At 37.0% G+C, this 19,209-nt stretch overlaps 1 protein-coding gene and 1 pseudogene across 1 annotated transcript in view; both read right to left on the reverse strand.

The window, feature by feature from the left end:
- The window catches only part of LOC107667658 (neuronal membrane glycoprotein M6-b-like), a 47,101-nt gene extending 36,896 nt beyond the window's left edge, over positions 1 to 10,205 (reverse strand). Inside the window, exon 1 of the mRNA XM_016459383.1 lies at positions 10,104 to 10,205. Coding sequence (XP_016314869.1) covers positions 10,104 to 10,107 — 4 coding nt within the window. The 5' untranslated portion in view covers positions 10,108 to 10,205. The remainder of the gene's footprint in view (positions 1 to 10,103) is intronic.
- Positions 10,206 to 12,125: 1,920 nt separating this feature from the next.
- LOC107667642 (gem-associated protein 8-like) lies at positions 12,126 to 17,999 on the reverse strand (annotated as a pseudogene).
- Between the last annotated feature and the right edge of the window lie 1,210 nt (positions 18,000 to 19,209).

The following is a 19,209-nucleotide window of genomic DNA, read 5'->3' on the forward strand; positions in this document are numbered from 1 at the left end:
ACACACACACACACACACACACACACACACACTTCCCAGGGGTGAATGCCTTTTTATAGGAATTGTAGCCCTGCCAAATTTTTATTGCAAAGCCTTGGAGCTTTTTAAGCCTTGAAGATTTTTTAGAGATACTCTCTTTCTAAGGTCAATGTAAAACTGAGGCTCTTGGTCAAGAAGAGAAGTTTGTTTTATCTATCTGTCTATAAAAGTGAAATTGTTCTCTATACACCCTCAGAGCACAACAGCCCACTCTCCCTCAAAATAGCTTCATAATCCCTCATGGCTGTAGTTTAATTACTCTGTTCGCTGTTTATTAACAGGGACAATAGCTACATTTGATGTCTCCAGAGAAGCTCAGAGTAAGAGCCATTTAGCTGACAATAGAGAAAATAAAGGATGCACATTGGCTGCAATTTATGTTGCAGAACTTCATAATGCCAACAAACTGTAAACCAATAAAAAGCCTTCTATGAAAACGGTTTAGGACTAATCTGAGTTTAAGACCACATTAATCATTCATAACAGCAGAACCGGCTGTGAGTAAAATAAAAGATAAAATTGTGATTCTTCATAAGAAAAAAAAATGTAGTGGGTAACTAATGATTTTCATGTAATGTTTTAGTGACCACAGAAGAAAACATAAAAAAAGACAAAAGAATAGTATAGACAAAAAAGAAACTATAAGATAATAGCAGAAAGCACCAAAAATAAAACTAAATGACATGGTACACATTAAATTTATATTAGTGTTTAGTATGGTCTGAGTAAAGAGTTTTTATTCCTGTTGAACAAAGCAATATTTCCTTTTAGAAATGTACATTTTACTACTTATAATAATTATTAATTATTATTATTTTACCCATAATAAAAAAAATTACATACAGGGAAAATGTCTTTCAAGTTTTTTCTAATAAGCAGCCCGCCAAACTCCACAGGAAACGATATAAAAAATCGAAATAAATAGCAGACAAATGGTATATTCACATTAAAAGCAGATTTGCACTGGAACAATGGCACAACCCCAATGCACCTTGCAGATGGAAGTACAGAATGCAATAGAAGAAAGTTCAAGACTCTAATTTCATTAATAACTCCCAGATGATTTGATTTATTTATGAGAAAAAGCATAAAATCTGGGTTAGCAAAATAAATTACATTAGCAACACTGAATGCAAATACACATAATGTATGGCTCCAGACATGTGACCCAAAGCTCAGAGAGCATCACCCTGTTGAAAAAACCAGCATATGCTGGTTAGGTATGTTTTGACGCTGGGATGCTGGTTTAAGCTGGTCCTTTGCTGGTTTAAGCTGGTCCTTTGCTGGTTTATGCTGGTCCTTTTGCTGGTTTATGCTGGTCCTTTGCCAGCACATGACCAGCATAAACCAGCAAAAGGACCAGCATAAACCAGCAAAGGACCAGCTTAAACCAGCATCCCAGAGTCAAAACATACCTAAACAGCATATGCTGGTTTTTTCAACAGGAAAGAGGTCTATTTATACCAAAATCCACAAAAATATTTCTTGGGCTACATTAAGACAAAATTCACTCCCATAGGATAGGTGGCGCTGTTCGACAAACGCACCTTCAAAAGGTCTAACCAGCTGTCACTGATAAGAGAGTAAAAGAAATACAATGTCACTTGGGTAAAATAGCACAATGTATGCAATGGATTCATATGGAATGAACTCATGTGTCAGTCTGCAAATTTTCTTCAAAATCAGAAAAAAAGAGACTGAACTCCACTAAAAAAAACGCTGGATTGTCGATTTGTGAATACTAGCATTCAGTGTAAATAGGTCTTTATAAACCCCTGCCCTAAGCCCATGTGAAGCAGGATTTCCAGATGCATAATAAATACTTTAATACTTTTAAGGTGTGTATAGTTGCCTTTAAAAATATAGCTCCACTGAGGGTGAAAACATTTGTTAGCTTCTCAAATTCTCATAGAAGATGTGAAAACTAGGTCAGAATTCTACTTATGTTGCTGAACTTGTCATTTTCCCCAACTGATCACAGCTAAATCAAATCAAACCAACATACTGCACACAAAAAAATAGTTTTATGTGTATTAAGGCCTGTTCACATCAAGAACAACACCTACAAAGATAATTAAAACCATAACTGAATCAACACTGAACTGACTGGAGCTACACAATGACACTAAATGTTGGAGCTTCTTTACAGCAGAATTTGAATTTGTCTCATTTTTGAAGTTTGAACACTGATTCTGTTATTTTCCTGTTTGATACTGTAAAGCTGCTTTGACACAATATTGTATAAAGTGCAATAAAAATAACGTGACTTAACTAAAACGATAACTGTATAGCATCCACACCAACGCACAATAATATTGTTTATTATTCTGTTTAATATGTCGCCTTCCACTTTAAATGCTCAAGCTCTTTAAATCAGGATGGATTCTGATTGGCTGTCAATGTTTTTATGGTTCATCAGCTAAAAAAAAAAAACGCTCTGAAAGTGATTCCAACGATATCATTCCTCGTTTTTGTTATGGTGTTGATGTCACTATTCTCATAGAATTAGTCAATTATTAAAACTTTATAGTTATCACTATAGTTATTGTCCTTGGTGTGAACGAGCCTTTATTCTACCTTTTCACATATAGTTACATTCTATAGTAGGCTATGTCACATTTGGCAATCCAGACATATGGTTGGTCTAGTCTAGTTAATGTGAGACAGAACAACCCAGTGGACACATCTCTGCAGTAATGAGCCCATTACTGTTCTTTTATGTGCACTGACTAGAGAGTTAATGTGGAAATATGGGTTACAGCACATTGAAATGTTTCCTTTTGAAGTCCTATAAACAAAAAAACAATTAAAGTTGACAGACAGGGCCTAGTACTGTTCCACTTTGGAGGGAGGTCTTCAGTGAGACCAGAATGATGCCTCAGGTGTCAAAGTTTAAAGATATTGCAAAGTAAAACAAAGAGATGGACTGACTTGTGAATTGTGAAATAAAAAGTTTGAGTATTTTTGCTGGGAACAGAGAGATGCAAGTTAAAGGTGAAGTGTGTCATTTGTATTTGATGTTAAAATACTGTCTCCTATTCCAGCTTATTATTATGCAAAACAACTGTAAGTAATCCACAGGTAGGTTTCCTCCAAAACGTGTCATTCTAAACTATGTGACTGTTACACCATAGCTCTATGTGTTGCCTGACAAAGCAACACTGGCTTAACCAATAGTGGAGTTGAGAAGTAAATACTCCATTTACTATGAAATCAACATCAAAGAAGCAATGAACATTTCAACAGAACAACAAAAGAAAGACACAAGGCTCCTGTAATTTGAGTTTACAATATCTGCCCCTAACTAACCCCAGATTTTTATGCAACCCACTTGGCCAATTTAAATAAGTACTTTAGTCTAGTGGCGCATTTACACAGAGTACTGCTGTTTAATGCCAAGAGAACTCATGACAGTGTCTCTATAGCAACATGTTAGCACTGCTGAGAGACAAAAGTAGGAATGTTAGGAGAGGTTTTAATCATTCAAAACTGCTATGAATCAACACTCGGGTATCGCATAAAGTATATACATATTCCATATACAGGTTTAATACCAGTTATTTCTCATTAAACAATCATAACATCATAACATTAGACAGTCACACTTGTTCAATTGAGTAGTTTTACATTTGTTAGATTGCAGCTCCATTTTAAAATGGTATAGTCAAGCAAAATATCAGTTATCTGTATCAGCCACAATAAGCTCTGAATCATCGATTAGTATCAACCCTTAAATTCCATAATGGTGCATCCCTAACCAACACACACACACACACACACACACACACACACACAGACACACACACACAAATATATGGAACTTGATAATAGTTCTTATTGCTTTTGAAAACAGTTTTTGCAACTTAATATTTTTGTGGAAACCATGATACCTTTTTCATGATTCTTTGATAAATAAAAAGTTCTACAGAACCGCATTTGTTTAAAATAGAAATCTTTTGTAACATTATAAATATCTTTGTTGTCACTTTTGACCAATTTAATGTGTTTTTGCTGAATAAAAGTATACATTTCTTTATCTATTTTTTTATCTTACCCTAAACTTTTAATAGTATTCTATCATGTTTTCCACAAAAATATGAAGCAGCACGACTGTTTTCAATATTGACAATAATAAGAAATTCTTCTTGAGCAGCAAATCAGCACATTAGAATGATTTCTGAAGGATCCAGTGACACTGAAGACTGGAGTAATAGCAGCTGAACATTCCACTTTGCATCAGAACATTACAATTTAAAATTACTTCTCTATTTCAATAATATTTCACAATTTTACGGTTTTCTTCATATTAAAAAAATAAAATAAATAAATAAATAAAAAAACCTCATTATTCCAAACTTTTTACCGGTAGTGTATAATTAAATTCTAAGTAATTCTCTTTGCCCAAATAAAACAAAAACCTATCACTAACATACAGAGATGAATGCACAAAACAAATGCAAACACAAGAAATAGAGTTTGTTGCTGATGCCTTAGTCTAATCCAAGTGGTTCAAACAGGCTAAATAGGCTGACAGTTTGGGTGGGTTTTTACTCCACAGAAGCATCCATGATTATGTGCAACTTTACAAGCTTATGTCATAAGCTGTCAGTTGTGGCTGTGAATAAACCAAGTAGTGGGACACAGAGACAAAAGAGAACATGGCAGGAGGGATATGAACTGGGGAACCATCTTCTGTTACACCTGCATGTAGAAAACATAATTTGGTCTATTCTGATATAGTAAAAAAAAAACTTAACGGGGTAGTTTACCCAAAAATTCTGTCATCATTTACTCACACTCAAGTTATTCCAAACCAAATCAAAAGAAGATATTTGAAAGAATATCTTTTCACTACCATCAACTGTTTGGTTATCAACATTATTCAAAATATATTTTGTGATCAACAGAAGAAAGATACTCATACAGGTTTGGAACAACTTGAGGGTGAGTACAGGATGATAGATTTTCATTTATTTTTGTTGTTGTTGTTGAACCATGCCTTTAACTTAATTATATGAATAAGACTACTTGTGTAAAACTGTTGCTGTTAAACTTTATGAAAACTACATATATCTCCAGCAGCTTACCACAAAGTTGGTATTAACCTTGGATGCTGACAAATACTTCAAACTGACAGGGTAAAAGAAAAGCACACACACACACACACACCACAAAACTAAACAAAAGAGTTTTTGTAAAAAGACTCTTGATCAGATGTCCTATAAACAGGCCAAATCTCCTGCTCTGAGAACTGCACAGTGAGAATGGAAGAGATCATGACGGTGCATCAAGAATGATGAGTATATATTATCTCATCAAAAGCTCATTCACCAGCTCACTCACCATCAGTTATCAGTTCACCTAAAATAGGCCAAGAAATAAAAGCGAAATATCTTTCTCACCCCCTCTAAATGATCTGTGTTGTTAAATCCCTCTTTGCAAACCCATAATCCTTTTGGCCCAGATTCTCTAGGGCGGGGACTTAGGATGACATCACAGCAGTGGGCAAGCTGTTCATTCCCAAAGTAAAACTCTGTTTTAAAATATCCGGAAGCAATGCGTAATTTTAATCATAACTTTAGACAATAAAAACTTTGCTTTCAAATAATAGAAATGGTTAATGCGTTGCATGTGCTTGCTTTCTTTCCATAGAGGTGCATGCCAGTTATATGCAGTAGCCCCTCACTGCAGAACAAAGATCCAGGGGGCGGGGTTGGATCCACATCTAGGAGGTGGAGATGGGTGGGTTTAGGGATCAGGGGGTGGAGACGGGTAGGTTTAGGTATATGTAAGGTGGGAGGAGTTGGATCTGGATCCAACCTCGCCCCCTGGATCTTGTGTTCTGCAGTTAGGACCATCTCGTTATATGTAACAATTATGATCATGGAAACTAAATTTGAGGTGACCAGTTGTTACATAACAATGGTCATAACTATGAATTATAATTGTCATTATAAAAACCTGTCATTATTTACTCACCCCTATGTCATTTGAAACCCCTTTCTTTCTCCCGTGGAACACAAACAGCAAATTTTTTCCATATAATGAAACTGATGTGTTGTCATTTGGTTCTTATGCCATGTGACAATAGTGTGCCCCCAAAAATGACTTATTGGCGGGTCAGAAGGAAGAGGAGATGCAGCTCTATAACAGCCAAGAAATGTAGCAGATTTACACAGGATAGTAAAGACAATACCAAACAAAAGAGTGATCAAACTGAGGGCATATACAGTAAATACACAACAATCAACTACAGTAGACACAGGTGATACTAATAATTAACCATGGAAACAAATGAGCAAAGTAAAATCAAGACAGCAAAAGAACACATGAACTAAACACAAGAGAAGAGCTAAAAACAGAATGTTACATTTGTCTAGTGTTGGGGGGAAGATGAATGGGCAAAAAAGTGCTCAGAAAATTCTCACAATGATTTGTTTTGAAATGTAAATATTGGTCTGTATTGTTCTATTTAAATGGTGGCTGGTTTTGTTCTAAGCGAAAGTAAGCATTTCTCTAAAGGTATAAATGAAAAAAAAATGTATACAAAAAATAGTGAATTATGAAAAAAAAAATTATAATTTATCTTGTAAAAAGCTTGCGGAAAATATAGTTTTGTGGGAATCATCCTCAATCTTGAACTTGGAAAATCCATTATCTTTATTTAAAATGTTTCAAGTCATTATACTTTTCCTTTTGTTATACTGGGAGAGATCATACCCTCTGTGATGAAAAAAATGTATGCTAAAATTGTTGGATGTGGTGCCCTACCTAGAAAATTTTCCACCAGCCACCACTGGAAAATATGAAAGTCTGATACTCGAGCACATGCCTGAGTGTTCAAAAGTAATTATGGGATTTAGATAATGGTTCTGTTGTAAGCGAGAGTTGCTGATTCTCAAAAAGCATCAATGAAGATATGATCCGTTGTCTAAGTGAAAAATAGTCGGTTGTTAAAGTATCTAATGTGAGTTTAACATTTTCCAAATTTAATCACTAGTTATTTAAATAACAATGTTGAGAAGTGTAGAGTATGGCTTTCAGTTCTAATAGTACTGTCTCTGATTTCAGGCAGAATTATAACTTGATGTCATTCCTTATTGTAGTTGAAAAATAGTTATAATTGGCACAATGCCTGGGTGATGATTTAATTTTCATGTCTTTTTAATTAGTTAGGTAAAATTTGTATAATATTTATATAACAATGCCTGATTACTTCTGGTGATTACTTCTTCAATACATGAAGTTGGCATTTTTATTATAAGCAAGGTTTATGAAATAAAAAGCATATCACACCAATGTAAGCATAAGTACACATGGTCCAGGGTGCACATTTTAATGGAAAGCTTACTTTTTATTCCACTCTGTGTGAGAGCATTTTTCAATGCCTCTTTTATACATCAAGCCCCAAGAGTTATTTTATGTAAGTTTAAACTACCTGAATCTACCGGATAAACATTAGACCTGACAAAATTCTCGGATTAGTTAAAAAGGGCATCTCCAGCAAATAAATTCACTTATTCCCCTTGATCATTCTAAATGTCATTGGATAAGTGATTTGATTTTCTGTTTTAAAATGAAGTTTATAATTGAAGACTGTGGTGTTATTTACAGTGACCTTTTCTATTATGCTGTACAAAATGAGACTTTGCAATGGCTAGGAGGCACAGATCTGTAGTTATGGCAGAAGTAGTGCTTTGCATAATGGACACAGAGGTGTTTCAGACTGGATAAACAAGATTTCATTTGCAGCCATGAGCTCTGCGGTGATGGCACAGGTTGTGAGGTCTGAGGTGGAATTATGTGAGTAGGATTATGCACAGAGGGATGCTGTTGCTTGGAAACGCATGCTGCAAAGTAGCTAAATGAAAGATGACATTACTCTCACTGACGACACTTGGTAAAGTGCAAATGCTCTTTGAAGCTAGGCAGTTATCAATGTAAAGGCTCGTTCACCAAGAATGATATGACAGTAACTATATTGGCACCCACACAAGCGAATGTTCAGTTTATTATAAGTGTGTGCTGCATTTTTTTTCGTCTGCTACTTTAAATGCTTGTGCTCTTTAAAGTGGATTCTGATCAGCTGTCAATGTTTATATCATTCATCAGCTGGAAAATGTTTCTGAAAGTGATTCCAACAGTATCTTTCCTCAATGCAGTTATTGTTATTGCTGTGGTGTGGATAACCATATTCTCATAGAATTAGAATGATTATTAGAACTTTGTAGTTATAATTATAGTTATCTTCCTTCCTTGGTGTGAATAATAGCCATAATCCAGTTTGGTCAACATATAAATTGAAAAACCTGGCCCACAAGGGCCTTGTGAAAGATTCTGTGTGTTGCTCAAGATTGTACCTGAATCTCTACCTGAATTGTTCAACAAATTGTAGACAACAATTCATCATGAGTAGAAAAATCACAAGCAGATTCTATGAGACATGCCATGCCATTGCACTTCAATAACTGTCTGGTTCAGCTCAGCTACCAAATCTGACCTCAGAAGACTACAGAGGGTAGTCCGGACTGCATCTGTGTTTTCTTGTTCTGTCACTGTCATTCTGTTACACTGTGGAAGCTTCTGTCACGAAAACAAATTCCTCGTATGTGTAAACATACCTGGCAATAAAGCTCATTATGATTCTGATTCTGATTCTGTGGGAGTGCAATTCTATTAGCAAGTCTCCTGACTGAAGTTCAGTGACATAAATGTTCAAAGATCTTCAATCATAAAACAAGTCTGTCCTCCCTGGGAAAGGAGAGTATTTATTAAAACCACTTATTTAAATGCCATATAAATGCCTCTATTAAAGGGGTCATATGATGCGATTTCAATTTTTCCTTTCTCTTTGGAGTGTTACAAGCTCTTGGTGCATAAACAAGATCTGTAAAGCTGCAAAGACTAAAGTCTCAAATCCAAAGAGGGATTCTTTATAAAAGTTCAGAGTCAGCCACACCTACCTAAAACGGCTCGTTCTAACACGCCCCCACATATCTACCTCACTATTAATGTTCTTTTTAGCAGCATCATATGACCCCTTTAAGCAAATCATTGTCAAGTGTTACTTAATATATCATGTCTATTAACACAGTAGCTGTTAGAGGGAAGCTTCCATCATTTTTTTGCTGACTGAAAGATCAGAGACAGAGAAAGTGAGAATTGGAGACACTTTGGGTTCTGACTCATACAATAAACATTTTCTTTAGTCCTGGTCCTCTAAAGAATGACATTCTTCCATCAAGGAATACAAACCTAATATCACTCTCTTGAGGGGAACTTGTAGAGCAGAGATGTGCCACTTAAGCGGCAGTCTCAGTAGATCCAGACAGCTGGCAACGAATGTGCTTTATAACTAACCAGTCCAAGGGCACAGCTGGGACAAATGAAAGAACGAATTCTTTCCCATGAATTAGCTCTATTTTGCATGCTGGATAAGTACAGGATAAAAAACCCCACAGATTCACAGATTCATAGCAACGCTCATTGATATCACTCCAACTGACTGATGCATGCAGAAATACATAAAGCAGAATTTGGAAAGCCTAAAATGAGATGAACATTGTGTTTCTAATGATTTTCTGTCTATTTATTACTGTCTATCTCAACTAAAACAAAACCCAGAAAAAAAAAACACCTAAAAAATTATTAAAATACGGAGAAAATTTAAATACTTGATATTAACACCAACCTATATAGCCTATATCTAATACAACGGGCTAACAAATATCTGTTGTAATTTAATGTAAGCCCGTTTTAGACCGTAAAAGTGGTTTTTAAACACTTTAAACACGCATAAAACAAATGAAGAAAAAAGTATTTCGTTTTTGAAACCATAGCTGCACGCAACAAAACAAACTGCACATTATCAAATGTTACATACATATTACAAATTATTCGCAGCTAGATAGAGTATGTCGAAAAACGCGATGCTTGCAGCTGCAAACTAAATGCGTCTCAAAACGAACAGAAGAGAAAGAAACGTTAGGCTATTCTAGAGTAAACACATAAGAAACTATGGAGCAAACGCGCTATTGAGGATGCACTGACCACCATGCACTCACCCATGTTGCGTTCTCTGTGTTCGGGGGGCGTTAGTGAAAGTTCGGCGGGTGTATGGAGTGAAAAGAGTTTCGCTCAAATGAGCAAATGTGTCGCTCCAGTTCGGGACCATCGCTGCGGTGGTGACGTCACTCTTTGGGTTCCCCGGACGGGGCTACTCTTTTCTCCATAAGCGCAATGATGGCAGAGAGCAGAGCTTTGTATTGCTAGTACTAAGTAGTCATCAGAAACACATGAACGCTAAACCAAGGACGATAAAACAGTGTCATACTCGCTCATGGTAACGAAAAGTTTTGGTAAAAAGTTGTTTTCTGTTTATTCATTAGAAAAGTAAATCACCATTATATAGGTTACACACCAAACAGGCACAATTTTTTAGCATTTCATGTTGTCGTAAACTTTGATACTGAACTTGTGGAGAGCCCAGAGTGTACAACAGAATATAAATTGCCGGATGCTCAGAGAAAACCACCATGGCAACCAAAAGGCAGGCTGGGAACTCTATTCAGTTTTGGCCATTTGGCATTATGCCAGCATGGCCTCACTAAGTGGGCAAACAGAGAAGCTCCAAATTTCTCAGATCCTGATGCCTGTGGAGAAAATGTTGACAATGTTGCAAGCTACATTTGGGGGTCTCATATTTTAATGGCTTATCTGGAGTGTCAGTTTGCCATTGGCTATTTAAGAAAAAGACAATAAGAGACTGTTTCTATGAGACAGATTGCACCTTAGTTCTTGACTAATCATTAGCATTACATAAAGTACATTTAATGCAAGTTCATCTTGACAAAAATGAGCTTAAACTCTGTACATTTTAATTAAAGTTAATTTAATTAATAGTTCACCCAAAAATGAAAATTTGCCAAAAATATACTCAACCTCAGGCCATCCAAAATGTAACAAAAAGTTTGTTTCTTCGTGGGAACAGATTTGGACAAATTTAGCATTACATCACTTGCTCACCGATGGATCCTCTGCAGTGAATGGGTGCCCAAACAGCTGATAAAAACATCACAATAATCCACACGATTCCAGTCCATCAATGAATGTCTTGTGAAGTGCGTTTGTAATAAAAAAATGTATCCATTATTAAGGCGTTCAAACCATTGCTTCGGGCTAAAACATGAGCTCTATCCATAATATTGCTTCTTCCAGTGAATTTGAATTTTGGGGTGAACTATTCTTTCAACTGTTTTAATTACTTTTGGAAGTAGCCACTTTTTCCACTTTATCAACATGCAGTAACACACTGACCTAATAAGTGGTGTTTGTAGCCACAAAACCAGAGGCTCGCCTTTCAAAACATATTCACAAGCAGTCACAGGAGACACCACTAAAACAGTGATCTTTCTAATTGGATCTCCAGAGACAGATGTTCAAAATAGGAATAATAAGATCTATTTTTTTCCCATTGAAAAACTCTATAATCAGATAGGATTATCATCTCTAATTCATAATAAGCACTAAAAACATCATAGTAACTGCCACACCCACATACATTTCAATGCAATACATTTATTAATCAATCAAATCACATTAATTAAACAACGACTTCTTTGCATTAAAAAAGGAGAATTTTCTATGTAAAAACTGCACCAGAGAATAAGCCAGGAAAGTATGGGCTTACATTTCTGCCACAATTCTGCGCGCGAAAGATCATATTTTGAGCGCACAAAAGTGCATTTTGCACGCGCGCGATCCTTTTGTGCTTGTTTCACTAGCTTGCTCACCTGATGCCCCCTCTCTGTGCTCGCTAAATGCCAACAGCTCGCATGCTCAACACAACCCAGCGTTACAATGTGCCATAATTCCAGCCAATCACAGACCGAGGCTGCTAAATCGTGATTGGCTGCCTTGACAACCAATCACAAAATTTCTTGCATTACCTTGACAGCAGAAGAAGAAAAATACAGTGCATGCATAATTATTATGCAAGTTGATATTCTGATCATATTTTTTCCAAGCACATTTGACCAATTCCAAACCACATCAATCTTAATAACTACTATTATTTTAGTATTTAATCATTTAGTTTTGTCACAGCTGCGGTCAAAGGTGAGCTGCATGGCTGCTTCCATCCCCTGAATCTTTGCTGCATCTTTACCATACAGCTTCTTCATCTCTGCGGTCCTTCTTTCTCCAGGACGCTCTGAAGGAGGCAGGCTGCTGCGCCAGTAAATTCTGTGTAAGTCTTGGTCAGCTAGAACATACGAGTCCTGCTGCTCTGCCTCCATCTGCTGTTGTTTCTCTACATAGCAGAGAAATGAGTAATGTCATGACTAGGAATATCCATTAAAGCTTTAAGTCAAAAGATCAAAATAAGTGTATCTTTTTTTAGATGAAAACACAAGATCAAGCTTGGTATTTTGGTGTTTGACCACATTAATGAGAAAAACTATACATTTTTCTGACATTTGTTAATGCTACTACAATGGCAACTCAAATAAAACATTTATAACCAGTTACATTTTTCACATCTCCTATACCAGTGGAAGACCACAGTTTTCGCCTGAGAATGTAGATCATCAACTGAAACCAAACTCAAAGTCTAAACAAGTATAACCACTACCATATACAATGTTGGTTTCTAAATGTTTGTTTTTGTGCCAATAATTGTGGCTGGCACAAACCATGCTAATTTGATAGCGAAACATTATTTAATGTAGTTTAGTTTGTATGTTTATTTTGTACCTTTTTTTTTTAAATAATATCCAGAATGAGGCCATGTCACACATGTTGGAATCAGTCCATCTCAATTGGTCCAAAAATGTTAAAGTTGGTTGTTCGGGAGGCAGACACACTCTGTCAGTTTAAATCTAGATTAAAGACCCATCTCTGTAACCTGGCAAACACATAACACACAATCACTTTTCTATAATTAAAATCCGTTAAAGGATTGTTAGGCTGCATTAATTAGGTCAACCAGAACTGGGAACACTTCCCATAACACCTGATGCACTTGTTACATCATAATAAGGATGGCATCTACGCTAATATTAGTTTCTTTCATTCTTATTCCGAGGTCACTGTAGCCACCAAGATCCAGCCCATATCCAGACCAGATGGTGGTTCAGCACCTAGAGATGACCACAATAGCCCTAAATGTCAGCAGAGACCATGTCAACTAGACAAACCCTAGATTAGGTCAACCAGAACTGGGAACACTTCCCATAACACCTGATGTGATGCACTTGTTACATCATAATAAGGATGGCATCTACGCTAATATTAGTTTCTTCCATTCTTATTCCGAGGTCACTGTAGCCACCAAGATCCAGCCCATATCCAGACCAGATGGTGGTTCAGCACCTAGAGATGACCACAATAGCCCTAAATGTCAGCAGAGACCATGTCAACTAGACAAACCCTAGAGACAGATCCCCTGTGAAGACCTCGTCGGCCATCGGCACAAGACCACAAGAACCAGAAGAGTCCTTTGCTCGATGTGCATTGTAAACTGTAGACTGTTCTCAATCTGCTCAATCTGACTTGTGCTGCAGCCTGGAATTAAACCACACCATGCTGGTTTCTTCTGGCCAGAAGAGAACTGGCCCCCCGACTGAGCCTGGTTTCTCCCAATGTTTTTTCTCCATTTCTGTCACCGATGGAGTTTTGGTTCCTTGCCAGTAGCTGCGTTTATATGGACCCTACTAATCCGATCGTAATAGGACTAGAAGCACAATCAGAATAAAAAAAGTCACATATAAACACGTCAATCGGATTGAATTGGCCAGATCCGACTAAAATTTCGATCGGATTGTAAAGTGGTTTATTCCTTTTGTAATCCGAGCGAGAGGACATGTAAACACTTGATCGGATTGAAAACCGAAACTGGAAAGTACTGTGATCGGATTGAAAACCAAAACTGGAAAGTACTGCGCATGCGCGGTGACGTAGAAATAGCGTAATGACGTATGACGCGTGGAACGAGCTGTTCTTCCTGGTGAATAAAGTGTCGAGTGTCCAGCATAGTTGCCATTTTAGTGAGCATGAGCTAATTGAATAGAATATCTTTGTCATTGTACAAGTACAACAAGATTTATTTTGAAACTTCCAAACTGATAGTAAAGCTTAAGTATACAAATGATTTAAAGGGGTCATATGATGCTGCTAAAAAGAACATTATTTTGTGTATTTGGTGTAATGAAGTTTTGTTTTTAGTAGGCATCCAAGCAAAAGAGAACGACTCCCTGTCACAATAAGTGTAATTAAAGTAAAAAATAATGTCAAGCTTTTCTTGTGCTTTTTTTTCTTTTCTTATTTGGCAGATGCTGTGATGACCAACTTCCCGGCCATTAGATTTTTTTTTCTTTTAAATATTTTGTTATTTAAAATATTTTATTTTTTCATTTTTATATTTTTATTATCTTAAGTTGTTAAAAATTCCAGATTTTTTTTTATCATAATATTTATATTTAAGTGTATTGTATTTATACAATTTTATTTTGTCACTAATTCTTTTGTATTTTAATAATTTTGTATTGTCTTAAGTTTTCCAAGTTGTTAAAAATTTTATTTTTCTTAATAAAAGCTGTATATTTAATTTGTTTGGATGGATTGCCATTTTGTAGTCTATTAGATATATATGTAGGCTTTCATTAGCTGTCTATTTGATGACTAGTCTATTCTTGGGCTATGGTTAGACGTCTATTAAATTTTCACTGACAGCCCAAATTTAGCCTTGTTTTAGCCTAGACGGCTGTGTTTAGACGGCTAATAGACGTCTTTTAAACGCAAAATTGCTTGCTGGGTTGTGACATATAAACACGCATATCAACCCGATCACATTATTTAGCGTTCATGTAAACACTACATTCGGATTCGTCAATCAGAATGAATTCATTACGATGGAAGCAAAAAGTGTCCATGTAAACGTATCTACTGTCGCCTTTGGCTTGCTTAGTTGGGGACACAATTTCTGGCAACGTTGTTGACTTGACTGCACAGACACTATTGGAAGAGAACTGAACTGAGCTGGACGATGATATCACTGGATCAACAATGAACTGACTTTAACTGATAAACTGACTGTTCTATTTTCCTTTTGCATTGTAAAGCTGCTTTGACACAATCTGTAAAGTGCTATATAAATAAAAGTGACTTGACTTGGCTTGACCATTCATTCTTTCAGGTGGCCTCATTCTCCCTTTCTTCTTCTCTACCTGTTGTTCTGTATCTGTAACTGTTCCTCCAGCTCTCATCTGCATTCATTCATTCATGGGTGATTACCTCTATGTATTAATAAATTTTTTAACTTATTAGGTCCCCATTTAAAGTTTGCCAAGGCACCTAGTGGTTCCCAGCCCCCTGCTTCAAAACCAGTGTTTTTTTTAGCACCTATTATGCTTATATCATCATAAACATAACATGCACTTCCTCACCACTAAAAAAATAATTAGGAGAATTCTCAAACCTGAAATGTATGTGCACTATACTTACTTAAGTATTACCTAAAGAAAATTTAGGACTGAGATTTGAACTCCTCCATTAGAAACATGGAGTTTGCAAAATGTTTATACATTTATATATACTTTGAAAATGTACTCTAGAGATGTACTCTCAACTCTGGCCATCAAGGTCCAAATTGGTTTTTACCAGTGTCAGGCCCGGCTCCAGAATCAAATCACTGAGGGTGCTTCTTAAAGGGGTCATAGGATGCTACATGCACTTTTACAAGCTGTTTGAACTTAAATGTGTGTTGGCAGTGTATGTACACAACCACCCTATAATGATAAAAATCCCCCCAGTGGTTTAAAAAAAAAATCTGGTTAAATGTTTTCCCCTTTCTCAAATCGAGCCGATCTCAGATGCCTGTCTGTGTGACGTCACACAGACAGGCCCCTCCCACGATAGTTTGATTGACAGTTGCATTTCAGCACAGACTAGACTGGTGTCTTACCTTAGACCCACCCTGAGTGAGCTGTCATCAGTCCGCCATTGTTTCACAGCCAGAGCAGATGCAGACAAGAATGACTCCTATGCGATTGAGGTGTTCTGTTGTTTGATGTAATAATGAACATAGCAGTCGTCATCTACTCCTGACATCTGAGCCACTGAACTCGCAGTGAATTACATTTCTGAAGGGAATGCGCCCCCAATCTACATAAAAGCGTCTGTGTTCGCGCGAATCATTCATGATCCAGCCTCATCTACAGAAGTATGTTGTAATGAATCTTTGCAAATCGCCTTTCCTAATAATGTGCTAATTAGCAAGTTTCACCATGAATGCGGCTACAGATGCAGACAAGAATGACTCCTATGCGATTGAGGTGTTCTGTTGTTTGATGTAATAATGAACATAGCAGTCGTCATTTAATCCTGACATCTGAGCCACTGAACTCGCAGTGAATTACATTTCTGAAGGGAATGCGCCCCCGATCTACATAAAAGCGTCTGTGTTCGCGCGAATCATTCATGATCCAGCCTCATCTACAGAAGAAGTGAGTATAATGTTTTGTAATGAATCTTTGCACAGGGTTAAAAAGGTGTTTTTTACACTACCATTGAGAAATTTTAACCAAACTATGTTACAGATTTTCATTAAGACCCTAAAGAATCATATCAACTTGTGGAAAATGGGCATCCTATGACCCCTTTAAATTAGTGAGGGTGCTCTCTCTCTCTCTCTCTCCCGCTAAATACTGTATATATAAAAAATATATTTGTGCTGTCCATTGCTATGGCGCAAGAACGTTCCCTTTATAATCACTAAAAGCTGTCACTCATCTTAGTTTATTGCGATCTCACAAAGTTACGTTATAATCAATGAAGTTCTCTACGCTGCACAATGAATCTCTTATTTACATCGCGTCTATACTTTGTTGTAATGAGATGATTCGTGCTGAACAAAAACCGCAGTGATTTAAGCGGTAAGTGGATTCTAACTTAAATGCCTCTGATTGGCTGTTGGGTTCAAGAAATCAACAAATATGTCTGTGATTGGCTACATTGCTCAACGTTGCAAAAGATGTTGAAATAGAAACTGATCTCCAGAGCGCAAACCATAAAGCACTGATAGTTTGCCAAATCTGCAATGAAATGGCAATATTACATCATTAACTGAGGGTGCTATTGATTTCGTTTGAGGGTGCTATTGATTTCGTTTGAGGGTGCTTAGCACCCTCTCACACCCCCATAGAACCGGGCCTGACCAGTGTTAACAGAAACTTCCGTCTCTATAGAGCAGTAACAGTATTGTAAACTACGTGGTGGTCCTAATATGGAGTGAAACCCAAAAAAGTGCAAGTTCTTGCAGCTGAAAGGTCAGTTTTAATAAAAGTTTCCACGTATGTTGGTAACCACTTACTGAGTTCCTGCCTGTGTCGCTCTGTCTGGGCAAAGTATTGTCGCAGCTCTTCTGAGATGTCCATGTTACTGACGTCACACTCAATCTGGCTCTCATCCGATCTCTCCTCCTCAGTCTCACTGTCTGAATCAGTGGCCTCATTCTCCCTTTCTTCTTCTCTACATGTCATTCTGTCTCTGTGACCGCTCCTCCAACTCTCGTCTGCATGCCAACCTGAGTATTGCTGGATGGCAGAGGGGTACATGGAATACAGTGCCTGGGAAGTAGCCAACCTCCAAAGCTTTTCTGTACACCCGCTTATGCCTCTGGTGCCAGCTCATGGCCTGCTGGTAGTGCTGCCAGTATCAGGTGTAAACCGGATGGGCGTACCACACCTCTCCATCACCCCGACTGGCCTGGAACACAACATTTTGATGTTGACTAATCAGTAAAAAGTGCTTGAAATGATCACTGTCTGTTAGAATGCAGAATCAATCATATAGCATTGAGTGGCTGTATAATATTGATGAAACACTAATCAATTACACAGAAGTGTAAGACTTACCATTATGAAGAGGCGACTAGTTAATGGAATCTATTTCTGTACCTATTAGAAAGAAATGTACTAGCTTTATTTCAATTACCAGTAAATATTTATGTTTGTACAGCGGTTGACAGTGGAGGCTGATAATTTTGCCATAATACAGATAAACGAAATTAACAAGTAACTTCGGGAGTGCTCTTAAAACAACACAAGCGTACTATCAAGACTCCAATAATTAAACATATTAGACTTTAAACTTAAACTAGTATTGTTTAGTTGCACTTCTCACCACTCGTGCCTTTCTTTCCTTGCCATGAGTCAGCAGAATCAGAGTTGTTTTAAGGAGGAGATGGCAATCTGTCGTTCAATGACTCGACCACGTGCTCCTTGTAAGCCAATCATTTAATGGCTCTGACATAATCGTTTTACGACAGCTGGCGTAAACAGAAAACTATTCAGATTGTACAGGCATGCTACTTTGATGTCTTTGTGTAATATTGTATATTCCCCATGGACAGTGTATTTATTTATTTTAGTCTTTGTTAGCAACTAGTATTGTTTAGTTGCACTTCTCACCACTCGTGCCTTTCTTGCCATGAGTCAGCAGAATCAGAGTTGTTTTAAGAAGGAGATGGCAATCTGTCGTTCAATGACTCGACCACGTGCTCCTTGTAAGCCAATCATTTAATGGCTCTGACATAATCGTTTTACGACAGCTGGCGTAAACAGAAAACGATTCAGATTGTACAGGCATGCAACTTTGATGTCTTTGTGTAATATTGTATATTCCCCATGGACAGTGTATTTATTTATTTTAGTCTTTGTTAGCAACTGTTTATACATGGTTATGTTGTTCATGCATTTATTGTAAAAAAAAAAAAAAAAACCTATCCAGATAGTGGATAGTGCCATAAATGTATCATACTTGCTGCGGCATTTTCAAAATATAACATGGCAAACATATTGAAGATTAGCAGCAAAGACCTCACTCTATCTGGCAAACTGTTTCCACTCAAAAGTACATTATTAAAGGGGTCATATGATGTTGCTAAAAAGAACATTATTTTGTGTATTTGGTGTAATGAAATGTGTTTATGCGGTTTAAGGTTAAAAAAACACATTATTTTCCACATACTGTACATTATTGTTTCTCCTCTATGCCCCGCCTTTCTGAAACGCGTCGATTTTTACAAAGCTCATCGGTCTGAAAAGCGAGGTGTGCTGTGATTGGCCAGCTATCCAGAGCATTATGATTGGCCGAATACCTCAAGCGTGTGAC

Source organism: Sinocyclocheilus anshuiensis, unplaced genomic scaffold (assembly GCF_001515605.1).
Source record: "Sinocyclocheilus anshuiensis isolate Anshui unplaced genomic scaffold, SAMN03320099.WGS_v1.1 scaffold1305, whole genome shotgun sequence".
In the NCBI taxonomy this organism is placed as follows: Eukaryota; Metazoa; Chordata; class Actinopteri; order Cypriniformes; family Cyprinidae; genus Sinocyclocheilus; species Sinocyclocheilus anshuiensis.